At 53.8% G+C, this 16,192-nt stretch overlaps 1 protein-coding gene across 3 annotated transcripts in view; it reads left to right on the forward strand.

Moving 5' to 3' along the window:
• The first annotated feature begins 8,228 nt into the window (after window positions 1-8,228).
• Window positions 8,229-16,192, forward strand: part of GFRA2 (GDNF family receptor alpha 2) — a 101,113-nt gene continuing 93,149 nt past the window's right edge. Inside the window, exon 1 of one of the 3 annotated variants that reach the window (XM_065584612.1) lies at window positions 8,229-8,363. Coding sequence is in view for 2 of the 3 variants with exons in the window: in XM_005285089.5 (XP_005285146.1) it covers window positions 10,614-10,653 (40 nt within the window). In the remaining variant the exon portion in view is untranslated. Of the gene's footprint in view, window positions 8,364-9,308; window positions 10,654-16,192 lie in introns of those variants that run through there. The other 2 variants (XM_005285089.5, XM_065584611.1) reach the window with 2 other exon arrangements.

The raw sequence follows: 16,192 nt of genomic DNA on the forward strand, positions 1-16,192 counted from the left end.
CACTCCATATCTCCTCAGTGGTACATCTATAGTATCTATATGGCCTGGTGCTGGGCTATATAGCCCATCATGGCTTGGAAAGGGTTAATGGGACCTGAGAGGCCAATTACCACATCTAGCTGCAGCTGGAGCGTGGGCCAGCCCCATTTGAAGATGAGCCCCACTGGGGGAAGAACTCAGTGGTGACTATGAAGGAAGGAAGCCCAGGGGGTTGGAAGGAGCAGCTCTGAGGCCATTCTCCAGGACTACAGAATGGTGAGAAGCTGGGAAGTGTAGGAGTAGGCCAAGGGGACCTGAAGGTGGCAGTTGGTTTAATTTTATATTTTTGGCGAGGGGCCAGCCCAGGCTCTGCGAGGAGGGTGACTTTGGAGATGCTGGGGAAGAAGCCTGCTGACAGGCTATGGCAGGAAGAAGTTTAGGGAGGCAGCCAGGCTTGGAGTGGTCATTCCACTAGCTCAGGCTTTTCCACTCCAACAGCACTGGCTTGGGGCAAGATCATTGGGTGGGACTGAGGTTTCTTTTGCATTGTGCGTCTGGGTTGGCTGGTCGTCCCATGGCCATACAGGGCCCAGAGCATTGTTCAGTGCACTGGGAACGGCAGCCGCAGCCTTCCTGAGGAGATCGCTGTTGGTATCACCGAGGAGGTGTCTAGAGGCCCCACCTGAGATCAGAACCCCTGTGGACGAGATGTTGCACGAACAGTCCCTGCCCCAGGAAGTTCACTCAATGAACTGATGACAAAAAGACTAGGAAGGGAAACAGAGGCCCAGCCCTCAGAACGTGGCTGGAGGTGTGCTTAGCATTCCAGTAGCCCGCTGAGCTGCCGGCACCGATCTGGAACTCCTTGTGCTAGGTTCTGTCTGTACACCGCTTCTGCCCTGAAGAGTTTAAACAGACAAGGCAGACCGGGGGGAGGGGGAGAATACTGGAATCAGTGCTGAGGCTTTGGAGTTTGGACAGTGCTCAGACCGATCCCACCCACCCGAGGATTACAGTGTTAATGAGTAATCCATCACCTTAACAACCTTGACTCCAGCTAATGTGGTAATTCCTTACAGAATTAGACTCCAAAGGCGAGAGGGTAAGCAAATTCAGCTCGTATTAAAGGGACTTAAATGGAAATGGTGGGGAGGGGAATCCTTTGGTCACATTTATCAATTTACCCAAGAAATAAAGTGAGACCCAAGAAGAACAGTCCCTTCCAATTAGCATGGACTCCAACATAGGCTTGCCAATAGGACCATTTAGAAGGCTGGGCCGGTTTACTCAAGGAGAGTACAGGAACTGCATCTTGTGATCCCAAATATAAACTCCAAACAAGGCCAAGCATCAAGTGCTGTCCTGAATTTGTGGCTTCGTCAGTGGTACCTGTGAGGCACAGGAGGAGACTGGATAGAATATCCCAAAAGCACTGCCAGCCTGTGTTCTCTCTGAATTCGGCTTGTGTGATTAGTGTTGGCATTGCACAAAGGGGTTGAAATTGCCCGGTACAGCTACAGAATAGTGTTACAAACATGTATCAGTATTGGTGGGGAAATGCATTGTTCGAGGCTGAGAGATGATAATGCCACCTACTGCAGGCAGGCAGTCTGAGGTCCTATCACACAGCAACACTCGCCAGTGTGCACCCACAACACCCCTTGCTATTCCAGCCCTGGGACCCCTACAGCTCTACCAATGCACCTCAATCCTGACCCATTACACCCTTTGCTTAGGGTTACCATACGTCCGTATTTCCCCGGAAATGTCCGGCTTTTTAGTTGTTAATTGCCACCCGGGAGGATTTTTTAAATATATAAAAACGTCCGGAAAATACGGACATATGATAACCCTACCCACTGCCCCCTCTCCTCTTGGGGTGTCAGCTCGCTCAGCCTGCGGACTGCAACCCCCCCATGCTGCTGCAACCCTGCGCCCCACGGCTAGGAGTGGTGGCGTCTCTGCAGCCAGCTGCTGGTGCGGGGGACCCGCGGCCGCTTCTCCCTCCTCCGAGCATCCCCCGCGGCTCTGGCAGAGCCTCAGTCTCCCCCCCTCCGTCCTGGCCATGCAAGGAGCCCCCCGCCAGTGGTCCGTGCAGCCGGGGCTGTCTCCCCCTGGCGGAGCCACTGCCTGGGGGCGGGTCCTGGTGCAGGGGAAAGTTTCTCGTCGCGCGGCGGCGGCGGCGGCGGCTCCCGGGAGCCCGAGCTCCCCCACCCGGGAAGGGCTTGCGCTGCAGCGCCTCCCGCAGCCTGAGCTGCCGCAGCCTCCCCGGGTCCAGCTGGGAGCAGGGTGAAGGCTCCCCTGAGGGAGGTGAAGGGTGCGGGGGATTCTGAGGGGAGGGGGCTATGGGAGGGGGTGGGGGGCTCTGAGGCAGGGGCTGTGGAGAGTGGGGGGCTGTGGAGGGGTTGGACTATGGGAGGAGGTGGGGAAATAAAGGGTAGGGGTTATGGAGGGAGGTGAAGGGGAGGACTGAGATGGGGGTGCTATGGAAGGTGGGGGCTATGGGAGGGGGTGGGGGGTTCTGAGGCAGGGGCTGTGGAGAGTGGGGGGGCTGCAGAGGGCAGGCTCTCAGGAGAGGAGGCACTGAGGCAGGAGAAGGCTGAGGATGGGCCCTGTGGAGAGCGGGTGGCTCTGGGGTGAGGCCTGGGGGGTCTGGCGGGTGGGTGGAAGGCGGCTCTGGAGTGAGGCCTGGGGGGTTGGGCGGGCGGGCAGGAGGCGCCTCTGGGGTGAGGCCTGGAGGGGGTCTGGCGGGCGGGAGGAAGCGGCTCTGAGGTGAGGCCTGGGGGTTCCGGCGGGCGGGCGGGAGGCAGCTCTGGGGTAGGGTTACCATATGTCCGGATTTTCTCTGACATGTCCGGCTTTTTGGTCCTCAAATCCCCGTCCGGGAGGAATTTCCAAAAAGTCAGACATGTCCGAGAAAATAGGGAGGCATGGTAAGGCACCGCCTCCTCCCTGGGCTCCAACTTTCCCGGCTCCCGCCACTCTCCACCGCAGCGGGGGCTGAAGCAACTTCCCCAGCACAGCAGTAGCCGGGGGGCGGGAGGGAGGAGGGGGAATGCGGGGTGCTCAGGGGAGGGGGCAGAGTTGGGGTGGGGATTTTGGAGAAGGGGTGGAGTTGGGGCGGGGAAGAGGTGGAGTTGGGGCGGGGCCGGGGCCCCGTGGAGTGTCCTCTTTTTGCAGTATTGAAATATGGTAACCCTACCTTTGGTACTCTAGCCCTAGGATCCCAACCCCCAAAACTGTGCCAATGCACCTCAATCCTGACCCATTACACCCCTTGCTATTCCAGCCCTGGGACCCCCCCCCAGTTCTGCCAATGCACCTCAATCATGACCCATTACACCCCTTGCTATTCCAGCCCTGGGACCCCCCTACAACTCTGCGAATGTGCCTCAATCCTGACCCATTTCACCCCTTCCTGGTTCAGTCCTCCTTTTTCAGCTCTGCCTAGCATCACAAAAGCAGGATTGCTTGGATCTAGGATTTCAGTTCAGCCCATAGGAAAGAAAGGGACCTGTTTGCACAAACTGCCCCATGGTTCACAGGAAGTCAGAGCTGCTTTTTGGTTCTCTCTGTCTTCTTACATGATGAAAGCAGCTGGCGCCCATGCACGCTAGCTCTTCCCAGCAGGGTTGTGTAATGTAAAATGTTGCTGGTCTGAAAGGCATGTTTTAGTCTATGCAGTACTGTTAATAAAGAAGACACTCTGTTGATGTGCAAATGGAGTTATTTTTGGAATTAATCACATTACTTGCACTGTATGGTGCAAATACCTTAGTACAATTGCACTGTCAGCCCGTATCTGGTCATGCTGTGCTATTAATGTTCATCTTGCCTGTAAATTCAGCATATGATTTAGGCTTTGTGTATACAATTAGGGCCACAGTTGCAAATGCATCTTCTAAAGTTGCCTATGCATGATTCACCACCAGCAGGACCATGTTTGGATGTACCATAATCTCAGTGATGACCTGGGGACATCCAGTTCCTGACTCCTTGCTAGGATTTTGGAATCATCAAAGAAGAGACTGGCCTTTACTCTGATCCCACTGCGTTCTGGATCAGGACCCTGGGAGGTTAGGCAATGCTGTGCAGACAGCCAGGCAGTGCAGGCATCGTGCCTCATTTATGGACTTCCCTTTCAAGACTCAGTGCCTTGACTTAAGGAGCTCTCACTACATTATTTTTGAAGTAAATTACAAATCAAAGTGCAGATTGCTGGATGCTCCATGTTAAATCAAAGGCTGTAATGTAACAGGATCAGTGCTCTGTAATGCAAATGTAGTTCATGTTCACCAGGATTTTGTGTTACTAGCTAGTTGTTGGCCTAGCGGTTGCTGTGTCTGCAGTAGGGTGGTAACTTAATGAGCTAGGTCCTTTACCTCAGGCAGTGGAAGCTTTTTTTTTTTTTTTTAATATAGATCCTGAGGTCTCAGGTTCAATTCCTGCAGATGGCCCAGGGGGAAAGGCATTGTTATTCAAGCTAGCTGTGTTTGGGCACTAAAATCACACAGCGCCCCTTTTGCAGAAGACCATCCCATTGGGAAACCATTTTGCAGCTAGCAAGAGTGTGAACCAACCTCTTGTTGTGACCTGTTTTTACTATTGACACTGCACTGATGCTCACAATATGCCCCGTGTTTTCCAAATTCAGAGGAGGAGGGCTTAAGGCCTGATTTGTAAAGGTGCTTAGATGCCTAAAGATGAAGATAGGTGCCTACTGGGATTTGCAAAAACACGTAGGCATCTAACTGCCTTTGAAATCTTCTGTTTTAACTGATAAACCTGTCAGCTCTGGCTAGAACACTTGTTGCAACAATGTCATCGAGTTTTTTAAAATCTGTGCCCACAATAGACTAAGGAGCAAAGAGACTTGTCTCAGGCCAGCTCCTGAGTTACAGTGCAATGCCCACGGCTCTTGAGCGCAGTGTTTTTTAATTTTTATTCCTTGCACACATCAGTGTCCAATCCTGGAGGGCGCTGAGTGCTTTCAATCCCAGCAGAAACAAAGGGTACTCAGCAGCTGGCAGGATGGGCACCCTTTGTGAAGGCTCACTTCACCTGCCCTCATCATCACCCAGTACAGAAGCTAACATTGCCTGCTGTGCTGGATGGCGGGTGAGCTGGGCACTTGCTCCTGAAGGGCCAAGGTGGAATTTTCCTAAGCAGGCAGCTCATAATGACAGCCAGAGTAACCCCCCTGCAAAGCTGCTGAATCCCTGCTCTGGGTGTCCCAGGCCTTCTGATTGCAACAGGGCTCATGCCACCTTGACATCTGCATATCCATTATTATGTGGCAATAGAAAATCACCTCTCCTTGCCCCAGTCTGGAACCATAGGCGTGCGCAGCACATTTCATTAGGGTGTGCACCCAGGGAGTCCTGCCCTGCCCTAGCCCCTCCCCCATCCACTCCCTCCTACTTCCTGCCCCCTGACTGCCCCCCTCAGAACTCCCAACCCCCCCCCCCCCCCGCTCCTTGTCCCCTGACTACCCCCTACTGGGACCCCTGCCTCTAACTGCCCCCCAGGACCTCACCCCCTATCTAAGCCTCCCTGCTACTTGTCCCCTGACTGCCCCCCTAGGACCCTACCCCCCTACCTGTCCCCTGACTGCCCTGACCCTTATCCACACCCCTGCCCCCAGACAGGCCCCTGGGACTCCCACGCCTATCCAACCACTCCCCGCCCCCTGACAGGACCCCTAGAACTCCCGAGTCATACAACCCCCCCGCTCCCTGCCTGCCCCAACCCCTCTCCACACCCCTGCCTCCTGACAACCCCCGCCAGAACTCCCGACTCATCCAACCCCCCCCAGCTCCTTGTCCCCTGACTATCCCCTCCAGAGACCCCCCCAACCCTAACTGCCCCCCCCAAGACCCTGTTGCTCCCTGTACCCTGACTGCCCTGACCCCTATCCATCCTCCACCCCTGACAGATCCCGGGACTCCCATGCCCCATCCAACCCCCCTGCTCCCTGACTGCCCCCTCCAGAGACTCCCCACCCCTAACTACCCCCCCCCGGGATCCCACCGCCTATCCAACCCACTTTGTCCCCTGACTGCCCTTATCCAACCAGGCCAGCTCCAGGTTTTCTGCCGCCCCAAGCAGCAAAAAAAAATAAAAAAATAAAAAAAAAAGCCGCATCAGTGCGATCATGCCGCTCCACTCTTCAGTGGCAGTTTGGCAGCAGGTCCTTCGCTCTGAGAGGGACTTGTCGCCGAATTGCCGCTGAAGACCCAGACGTGCCACCCCAATAGCGGCCGGAGTGCCGCTCCTTAGTATCCGTCCCCCACCTGCCTAAGGCTTTGGGATGGAGTTTGGGTGGGGGAAGGGGTCTGGGGTGCAGGCTCTGGGATGGAGTTTGGGTGCTGGGCGCAGGCTCCGGGCTGGGGCAGGGGGTCGATGTGCAGGCAGGGGTGAGGGGTGCAGGCTCTGGGACGGAATTTGGGTGCAGGCTCTGTGCTGGGGGTGGGGGCATAGGAGGGGGTGAGGGGTTCAGGCTCTGGGAGGGAGTTTGGGGGGCAGGAGGGGGTATAGGAAGGGGGAGTGGGGTGCATGCTCTGGGAGGGAGTTTGGGGATAGGAGGGGGTGCAGCGGTGAGGGCTGTGAGGCTGAGGATGAGGGGTTCATGATGCAGGAGGGGGCTCAGGGCTGGGGCAGAGGATTAGGGTGTGGGGGGATGAGGGCTGGGGTTGAGGGGTTTGGGACATTGGAGAAGTTCAGGGCTAGGGCGGAAGGGCAGGGTAAGGGCAGCCTGTCCTGCCATTAGGGGATGGGGGGCACTAGGACCCTGGGGCAGCAGACAGCAGTTGAGCAGGAATGTGCTACACCAGCAGCACAAGCAGGCAAGGGAGAGGTGCACGCTGCTTTCTTTCAGGCAGGGACGGTCCGGGGTGAGGGGGAGAGACTCGCGGGGGTGGCAGGCGAGACCTGCGGGGGAGAGACCCGCAGAGGGGAGGTGGCAGGTGGGGGCCGGCCTGGGAAGGTGGAAGAGGGGCCGGCGGCTTGCTGCTGACGGGAGAGTGGAGCCATTTGCACATCCCTGCATTAGGGTGTGCCTGTGCACACCCGGCACACCCAGTGCACACGCCTATGTCTGGAACACGGTGATTTAGTGCACTGGCCACCTGTCTTTGGAGACCCAAGGTCAGAGTTTGGTTAGGCTGGTGAAGAGGGATCTTTATTTTTGCTGTTGCATATTGGACCACATCTCAGAAACCACTGCATATTTCAGCATGCTTGGCAGTCTCTGCTCAGGACTGGAGTAGCATAGAGGGTGGTAGCGGCAGGTCAGGACTGAAGGGTACTGGCAGAGCTGTGTGCAGCAGCCAGAGATGCTGTGTGTCAAGACTGTGTATCAATGTTGATAAATGCAAAGTAATGCACATTGGAAAACATAATCCGAGCTCTACATTAAAACAATGGGGTCTAAATTAGCTGTTACCACTCAAAGAAGAGATCTTGGAGCCATTGTGGATAGTTCTCTGAAAACATCCACTCACTGTGCAGCGGCAGTGAAAAAAGTGAACAGAATGTTGGGACTCATTAAGAAAGGGATAGATAATAAGAAAATATCATATTGCCTCTATATAAATCCATGGTACACCCACATCTGGAATACTGCATGCAGATATGGTCGCCTCATCTGAAAAAATATATATATTGGAATTGGAAAAGGTTCAGAAAAGGGTAACAAAAATGATTAGGGGTATGGAACAACTGCCGTATGAGGAGAGATTAATAAGTCTGGGACTTTTCAGCTAAGGGGAGGCATGATTGAGGTCTATAAAATCATGACTGGTGTGGAGAAAGTTGATAAGGAAGTGTTGTTTACTACTTATCATAACATAAGAACTATGGGTCACCCAAATGAAATTAATAGACAGCAGATTTAAAACAAACAAAAGGAAGTATTTTTTTAAACAACACACAGTCAACCTGTGGAACTCTTTGCCAGAGGATGTTGTGAAGGCCAAGACTATAACAGCGTTCAAAAAAAGAACTAGAAAAGTGCATGGAGGATAAATCCATCAATGGCTATTAGCCAGGATGGGCAGGGATGGTGTCCCTAGCCTCTGTTTGCCAGGAGCTGGGAATGGGCGACAGAGGATGAATCACTTGATCATTACATGTTCTGTTCATTCCCTCTGGGGCACCTGGCATTGGCCACTGTTGGAAGACAGGATACTGGGCTAGATGGATCTTTGATCTGACCCAGTAATGGCCATTCTTATGTTCTTATGACTGAAGGGCAGCAGCAGAGCTGTGAGTGGAGAGCCCAGGAGTGGCACAAGAGAAGGGGTCCTGGCTTCAGGTCAATACTGAAGGGCATTGGCAGAGCTGCTGAGAGAGGAACAGGAGCAGAAGAGCAGGGAGCGCTCCAGGTGAGCAGAGTTGCATGCATCGAGGAGCTGGCACAGCACCTTCCTGTGCTCTGCCTGCTCTGACATAAACGGGGGGGAGGGGACAGTCTCCCGGACTTTCCACCCAGCAGCTTTCGCCAGTGCTAAATTCACCTGGAATCTCCCAACTCTTGGCAGTTTGGGTCACAACCCCACTGCCCCAGAGAGCAAGGCTCTTCCCCAGCCCTGAGCCGCAGGGAGAGTCCAGGGCACCCTCCACATGGACATTCCCCCAGTGCAGAAACAGGGGCTGGACGTCAAGAGAGCAATCCACAGCAGAGAACCATCAGGCACTGGAACCTAGGCCTCGGGGTCTCTCAAAGGCAGAGGTACCACAGGGTCTTGTCCCCTCAGCCCACAGCAATGAAGAGGGCAGCAAAGCTGAGAGCCCGAGCAGGAAAGTTGATTGCTTGTGTGCGCACTGGGAATGTTTCCACTGATTTCAGTAGGCTTTGGAGACCGGTAGGGGACATTTGTGGGAGGCACTCTTGCTTTGCAGCATCATATATATATGTGTATATGTATTTTTAAAAAGCTTTTTGTCCGTCTGTAAAAGAAGAAGAGAAATGAAGCCCAGTGCGAGGTCTGAGTGTGGCACTGTCTGGAGCTTCGAAGATCTCACTGTCAGTGGTCTCTCAGACGTGTGTGTGTGTGTGACATTCCTCCTACACACACAGGCTGAGATCAGCTAGCAGCTCGCTTCATTTCCCCCCCAAGGAAGCGGCTCCTAATTAATTCATTTACTTAATGTTTAAAATTCCGATTAAATCCAATGGGTAATGTATAGTTTATGTTGCACCCTCCTCCCCGCCCCCAAAAGAGGGGCCAGGCCATGCACTTTGCAGGTGAATCGTGCATCTGCCTTGGGACAAACTCCCCCCACCCCTCCGCTCCATGCCTTTCCTCGCTCCCTTGTTTCCTCTCTCTGCGTTCCTCCTGACGTTCAAAGCAGCTCCGCGGGAGCTTGCACATTCACCGACAGAGCCAGCCCTCGCCGACCGAGGAAGGCTCCCAGCGAGCTGGGACTGTGTGCGCAGGAGAGGGCTGCTTCCCTGGTGCCGGCTTGGATGCAGCCCCATCCCCTGCTGCCGTGAGAGAGTGGGGTGGGAGCCCAATCCCAAAGCCCAGCGTTGGAACTATGTAGCTCTCTTCGCCACAGGGTCTCCCGCTGTGGCACAGAAGGGAGAGAAAAGTACTTTAGAGCCCAGCCGATGGGGACGCCGCTCCCAGCAAGGACTGGAGCGGGCCAGCGCCTGCATCCTTGTGCGGTGGCAAAGTTTCCTGGCTTCTTCCTTGGAGCGGGAGGGCTGCGTCTTGCCTGAGAGCAAGGAGACCCTCCGCCTCTTTAAATAGTGTGTGTGTGGGGGGGGGGGGGGGCAGCCTGCCTTATCTGTACACCCGCTCTCCGCCTCCCCAAGCAAAGGCACAGCCTCAACCCGCCCGCTGCGCTCTGCGAGGAGGCGACTGGTCATCGCGGGCTGCCCTTTGTCTTCTCCCATCATCCGGCTTTGCCTCCCCACCCCTCCGGCCTCTCTGGATTGCTCCTGGTGGGGGTGATGAACGGACAATCAGCTGAGACAGGGAGGCGAAGTTGAAGGGAAGGGGCCGTTCTGGGCTGGCGCGTTTCACTCCAGGCTCTGGTCAGTTTCAGTCCCAGAGGCGAGCTGGGCAGTGGCAGGGCTGGAGGAAGCTGCCGCTGCTGCTCCCTTGTTGATTCTGCTGCTGCTGCTGCTTTCCACCTCCGGGGATATCAGAGTGCAGCTCCTTCTCTCCACCCTCCCCCAGAAGGCAGAGAGAGACACGCAGACATCCCCAGTTTGCAGGAATTTCCATCAGCAAACTGGGCGAGTCAAGGGGGGAAAGGCAAGAGTCGTGAGCGCCCCACATTCCCCGCTGTCTAAAGGATACCGTTGGATTGTGTCTACTCAGATCACGCTGTGGATATTCGTCTATTCCCCCCCCCCCATTTCCACCTCCTCTCGGTTACCCTTTCGCCCCCGAAAGATGCTTGGGAGGAATAGAACCAGAATTGTTCATCACTGGAAGAGCTAAAGAGAGAGAGAGGCTAGCTGGCTGGCTGCAGAGCTGGGGTGTATTTTTGGGGGGGTGGGAGCTGAAAGAAACCTTTTTTTTTTAAGTTCATCAGAGAAATCTCAGGATTTCTTTTTGCCTGGATTTGGGAGAGAGATATAAATATCTATTTACACGTGGGGAACTATTGGATTTACTAACATGATTTTAGCAAACGTTTTCTGCATCCTCCTCTTTTTAGGTGAGTAATCCTGATTCGGATGCAAATCATTACTCTCTGGTTTGTTTGGTGGTTGTGAGTCCTTTGTCGAACCCCAGAAACTCTGGTGCTTGGACAGCGTTTAAGAGTGGACATGTTTTATATTAAAAGACAAACCCAAAACACAACGACAAAGCTTGGCACAGACCCTCACTTTAAAGTGGGCTACAGTCCGGAATGAAATACAAGGATTGAGAGACGCTTATAGATTTCAATTCAACTAAATGTCTCAGCAACGATTCATACTGGGAAGGAATTGGGGTCCAGGGAAGGGGAGGGAAATGAGCAGAAATCAAGCTCTTATCTAGGGGGCAACTTTTTAAGCTATCAAACTTACGATGACCCCCCAAAGCCTCTCCTTCCCGCACAGCCTCACCTCTCCAAGTTGTGGAGGAATTGAGTCAGATATCCTGATCGAACCCTCTCCTTCCATCTGAACAGGAGTAGTGCTGGCGAATTGGTACGCAGCATGTTGCAGATAGCTGCCCGGCTGCGTGTTAATTCCCCTCTATACCAGCCCTTATGGTAGAGGCTTTTTAGGATTATTATTTTAAAAAGAACCCCCCTGATTCAATCACTTTTCAAGACCCTTTGATTCCAGGCTGGTGTGAGGCAAGTCTCAGGGGTTTTTGCTGGCTGGTTTTAAAGTGTGCATGGAGGACTGATTTAGAAAGTTAATTGTGTGTTGGGGGGGAGGAGGAAGGAATTGCCATCTCTGTTGCAATCCAAGTGCCTGTTGTTTTAGATCATGTGTGACTTATTTAGCAGGCTATTTTGCCAAAAGGAAAGCTTGTATTTCTGGAGCAGCCTCATCCAGAGGTGGGGAAGGTGCAGCCCTGGCAAGGGAGGAGTTGCAATGTATTTTAGGTTAAATAAAAGCAAAAAGCTCCCTTTTCCCCAAAGCACGTTATCACCTTGGCAAATTATCCTCTCGGTTCTTCCCAGTATTCTCATCTGGCAGGTAATGTCCCTTGTGCTACAATTCCACTCGCGCATGGAGACAGTTACAGACAGTACCTGCAGCTCTGTCTCTGGGTCTCACATACAACACTGCAGCACTGAACTCCTGGGGAACTCTGCTGAAATCCCCTTGGCTTTACGAATTTAACCCTGCATGGAGTGGGCTAGGGTTGGAGGACGGTGGACTAGGGTTGGAGGACGAGAGAGACAAGGGGCAGAAGGATGTTCAGGATAATGGGGGCAAAGAGGGATGAGGGAGACTTAAAGGTTGGCCATGGCACGAGTGGGAGTTCAGGAGAGCAAATCTGCTTCAGGATCCTTCCCCCGGACTTTTGTTTTGGTTGGGGGGGGGCACAGCATGGGAAGCCCCCAGCAAGAGATCTATATATGTTTAATATTTCCACAATAGGTCCCTGTGTCCTTGGCTAGTAGGAGAATAAATGCCCCTCTCTTGGTCTCTATTGCTGCTGGGCACAATTTTGCAAACACTTCAGTGACAAGAGCATGGCTTTTGAAAGGCTATTTTCGTTGATGGCCAGGGAAGGGTGTGGGGGAAGGATGTCATTGTGGACCCAGGCGGATGGAAGGATATTTTCTCCTCTGCCTTAGGAGGGTCTGAATGGTTGCCTTGGGCAGGGGGTGATAGTCTCCTTTACAATCAGTGCGTTACACATCAAAGTGTCTCTGTAGCAGGGTCTCTGGGATAAGCGTGGGTATGAGGCGAGATAGCTTGCTGCCTGGTTCTCTTTTGACAGCACGTGGGAGTGCCTGACTCCATAGAGGGTGTGTGTGTGTGGGGGGGGGGAATGGCATGTCTCTGGGCTGGGGATGATGGAAGATGGAGTAGCCACTTGTAGGGCATGTTGTCATTCCCAATGGCTTGGGGGCTTTGCGGGCAGCAAGAATGGGAGAGTGGGAAGTAGGAAGGGGTCAGAAAGTGAATGCCCAGATCCCCCTGCCGCACTGGCTCCGTGCTGAGAGCAGGGGGTGCAGTGGGGACTCAGGCTCTGCTCACAGAAGAGGTTGGGGTGTGGGAAACATCAGCCACCAAATTATTGTAGTTGCTAGGAGTTAACCCCTGGTTTATTTGCATGCACATTTGGCTGGTTGGGAGGCCTCCCGTGAGCTAAACACCAGAGTCTGGGGATGGAGGGAACAGTCATAGAATCCGCCTCCCAGCCCTGCCAACCCAGGACCCTCCAGCTAAGCAGCGGGCTGGGATACTGAGCAGGCACAAGCCCACTTCATTTCACCCCCACGAGGAGGCTGTTTAGAAACAGGACCTTCCTCCTTTGGGTCCTTGTTTCTTTGTAATGGTCCCAATCTTCTGCGGCTCAGACTGGGCCAGGAGAATGGTGTGGAGAGGAACCAGGGAGAGGTGCAAATTGAAGGACTAACAGGCTCATTGCAGGCAACGCTTACGCACGGTTCTAGACGGTGGGGCCCAGAATTGCCAGGCTGCACGCACGCTGGATGCTGAGCGGAGCCTTAGTTAGCTACCTAAATGGGAGCTGAGCTTTTCTGAAAGCCTGGCCCCAGCGGTAGGTGCTGAGCCCTTGAGAATCTGTCCCCTCGTTCCAATGAGCAAAGAAAGCCATTGCTGTTGGGGCGCAACAAATGCCACCACAACAATGGAGCGCAGGGGTTGCATGTACAGCAAGAGGAGAGAGCAGTACTACTGGGTTAAGCTAGGGCAGTGAATATTTGCTTATAAAGCACCCCATGTCCAATGGGCTTTGCCAAGACCTTAGCCCCATATTGCAGATGATGTGACCGAGTAACCATCCGGGGAAGCTGTGGGGAAAGAGGGATATTCTGACTGAGGAATGTTTGCTGGCTCTGTGACTGAGGTTTGTGCATCCAGCTACAAATCCTCACCGTGCTCTGATGCCCTGGAGACTGCTGGGGATTAGATATAAATTTTCTGCAGATGTTTTATTGATATGAGTTCAGTGTGTGCGTATGCGCCGGGTGTAGGAAAACACTCGCCCTGCCCCTCCATGCAAACTCCCTCCTGGGAGCTCTGAGGATGCTATGTATGCGAGAGGTGAGCAAGGTACCATCAGATAACTTCAGGCTGATATAACAGCTGGGTGTGGGCTGGGGATGGTGGACGGCAGGGCCCAATGTATCGTTGGAGTCAATGGAGTGAACTTGGCCTCGTGTGTTTGGTCTGTGATTGTCCCAGACCACCGCCTCTCTGGCAGGATGGGCTGAGCAGGGAGGGTTTATTCTTTGCTGGGGGCACAGAGCAGAGAAACCGGCACCATTGATGCTTGTGATGCAGATTCTGGTTGGCACTGGGATGACAAGGGGGATGTTTTAAAGAAGGAGCTTATAATCTGGGGTGGAAGCAAGGGGGGCATGCAGGGACACCCAACTTCCAGTCATCTTCTGAAAGCAGAGGGGGGCTCCCCCTTGTCTAGCTGGCTTGGGGAACAGTGATCTCCCTTATCTCCCCCTCCTGTTTCCGACCCCTGCTTGTAATGAGCTAAATGCACAAGCTCCACGGGATTTAAGAAGCAGGAGCTGGGGCATTATCTGTGTAGGGGTCATTTCAGAGGTGCCCGCAATGGGAGCTTAGGGTGCTTGGTGCTTTGCTGGATTGCGCCCCAACATGGTGCCCCACTGGCTACCGGACCAGGACAGTCCCAGCGAATACGCCAGCCAAGAGCCATGCTGGGGTGGTGTCTGGTTTGGGATGGCTGTGCCAGAGGGAAAAATTCTGGTCCTAGCACTAGAGTGGGCAGGCCAGGTAGCAGAGATAGGGCCACTGGAACATGCCCATCTCCAGCTCTCCATGTCACAGCTGGTAGATTTGCTGTTGCATTTCCCATCATTGCCACTGGTGGGCATCTCTGCCCATGCCAGGGTCAGTGCAGGAGCAATGCCTTTCCATATGCACACCGGACCTCCCTCCCCATGGGCTCTTTGTACAACCCCAGGCTCTCTTTTCATTACATCAGAACAAGGCTTTTTGTCTTTCTCATCTGCCTTGGCAGCATTTTCTGGGGCAGCATGGCCTCCGGACCTGGCTCCCCCTTTCCCATGCCTGCCCTTCAGCCCCTGATGTAAACCAATCCCATGCATTCACACGTCTGCGTGCAGCTCGGGAGTCATGCGGAGTCAAGCTGGAGGCTGGGTTGTGCTCTACCGGGGGATCTGGGGTATGAGGAGCATGGCTGGATGGAATCCAGTGAGGATGGCAGGATGGAGAAGGCACTTCAGACCTAGCTGTGGAACCTTGTTGGGAAGGACTGGAGCGTGGATTTCCCTTTGTCTCCTGAGACCTGGGTCTGGATCTAGGCCTACTGGGGCTTAACTCAGCAGCAAGTCCTTGAGAAACCAAGTGTCAACGTCATCCCTGATGTAAATCCGAGTGTGTGCAGAGATGGGGGACTGGGAGGAAGAGTCAGCTTTGGGGTGATGGGCAGATTTGGTGGATCTAAATCTCCGGGGGCAAGCGCCTTTGCCAGTTGTGGTGGGTTCTCTTGGATGGGGTGTGGTTGTCCTGGGTTGTTGTAGTTTTTTGTCTAGCTCTTTGGATCCCACAACTGGCAAAGCTCCGGACCTCGCACCTCTCCAATCCAAATCTTCATTCTTCTTGCAACGATGAGCTCCTGTTTGGTCCCTAGAAGGATGGGAACCTGGAGACGCTGGATCCTATTCCTCCCTCCACCAGCCCCTTCTGGAGTTTTTGGTTGCCTGGGCAAAGCATTATGTGAGCGGCTGGCTCAGGGTGGCTGCGATTGTGGAATGGGGAGAACAAGCCTGCGCAGCACTGAGATCGTGCATGGAACCGGAGGTCTGATAGCAATATTCCAGTTCCGTTATGCCTCATGGATCCCTCCTCCAGCCCACGTGGAGTATAGCATTGGAAGGATGAGAAGAACTTCCAGCACGGCAAGAGTAAATTTGCTCCCCATCGCTTGGCTGGATGCGGTTTTGAGCGATGATTTCTTGTACCGACAGTGCCAGTTACCGGGACACCTTTCATGTCTGTCCAAATGGAACAAGATTCAGTGATGACCCCAAAGGTCAGACATCTGCTGAAATCAGAAGTAAATCTGCTCTCTGCTCTTTGTCCTGAGGGCAAGTGATGGACACATTTCTAGTAAACAGCTCTGCAAAGGCATCTCAATCCAGACCTGTAACGCCCCCTGCTATTTCAGTCCCAGGCTCCCTCCCCCAGCTCTGCCAATGCCCCTCAGTCCTGACCTCCAACACCCCCTGCCATTCCAGTCCTCTCCCCACACACAGCTCTGCCAGGGCACCTCACTCCTGACCTGCAGCGCCCCCTGCTATTCTAGTTGTGGCTACTACCTCACCCTCTAGCTCTGCCAGTGCCCCTCAGTCTTCACCTGCAATCCCTCCTGCTATTTCAGTCCTGGACTGTACAACTCGCCTTCAATGCTGGTTATTCCCAATCCTTATCTTTTCTTTCACTCTGCCTGTGCACTGAATGGTGTACTAATATTCTCAAAGGACTCGCAGGATAAATCACTAACTTGCAACGTAAGTGAAGGCTTGATCTCAGGTCCACGTATGAAAAGCTTGTGTT

This window comes from Chrysemys picta, chromosome 2 (genome assembly GCF_011386835.1).
Source record: "Chrysemys picta bellii isolate R12L10 chromosome 2, ASM1138683v2, whole genome shotgun sequence".
In the NCBI taxonomy this organism is placed as follows: domain Eukaryota; kingdom Metazoa; phylum Chordata; order Testudines; family Emydidae; genus Chrysemys; species Chrysemys picta.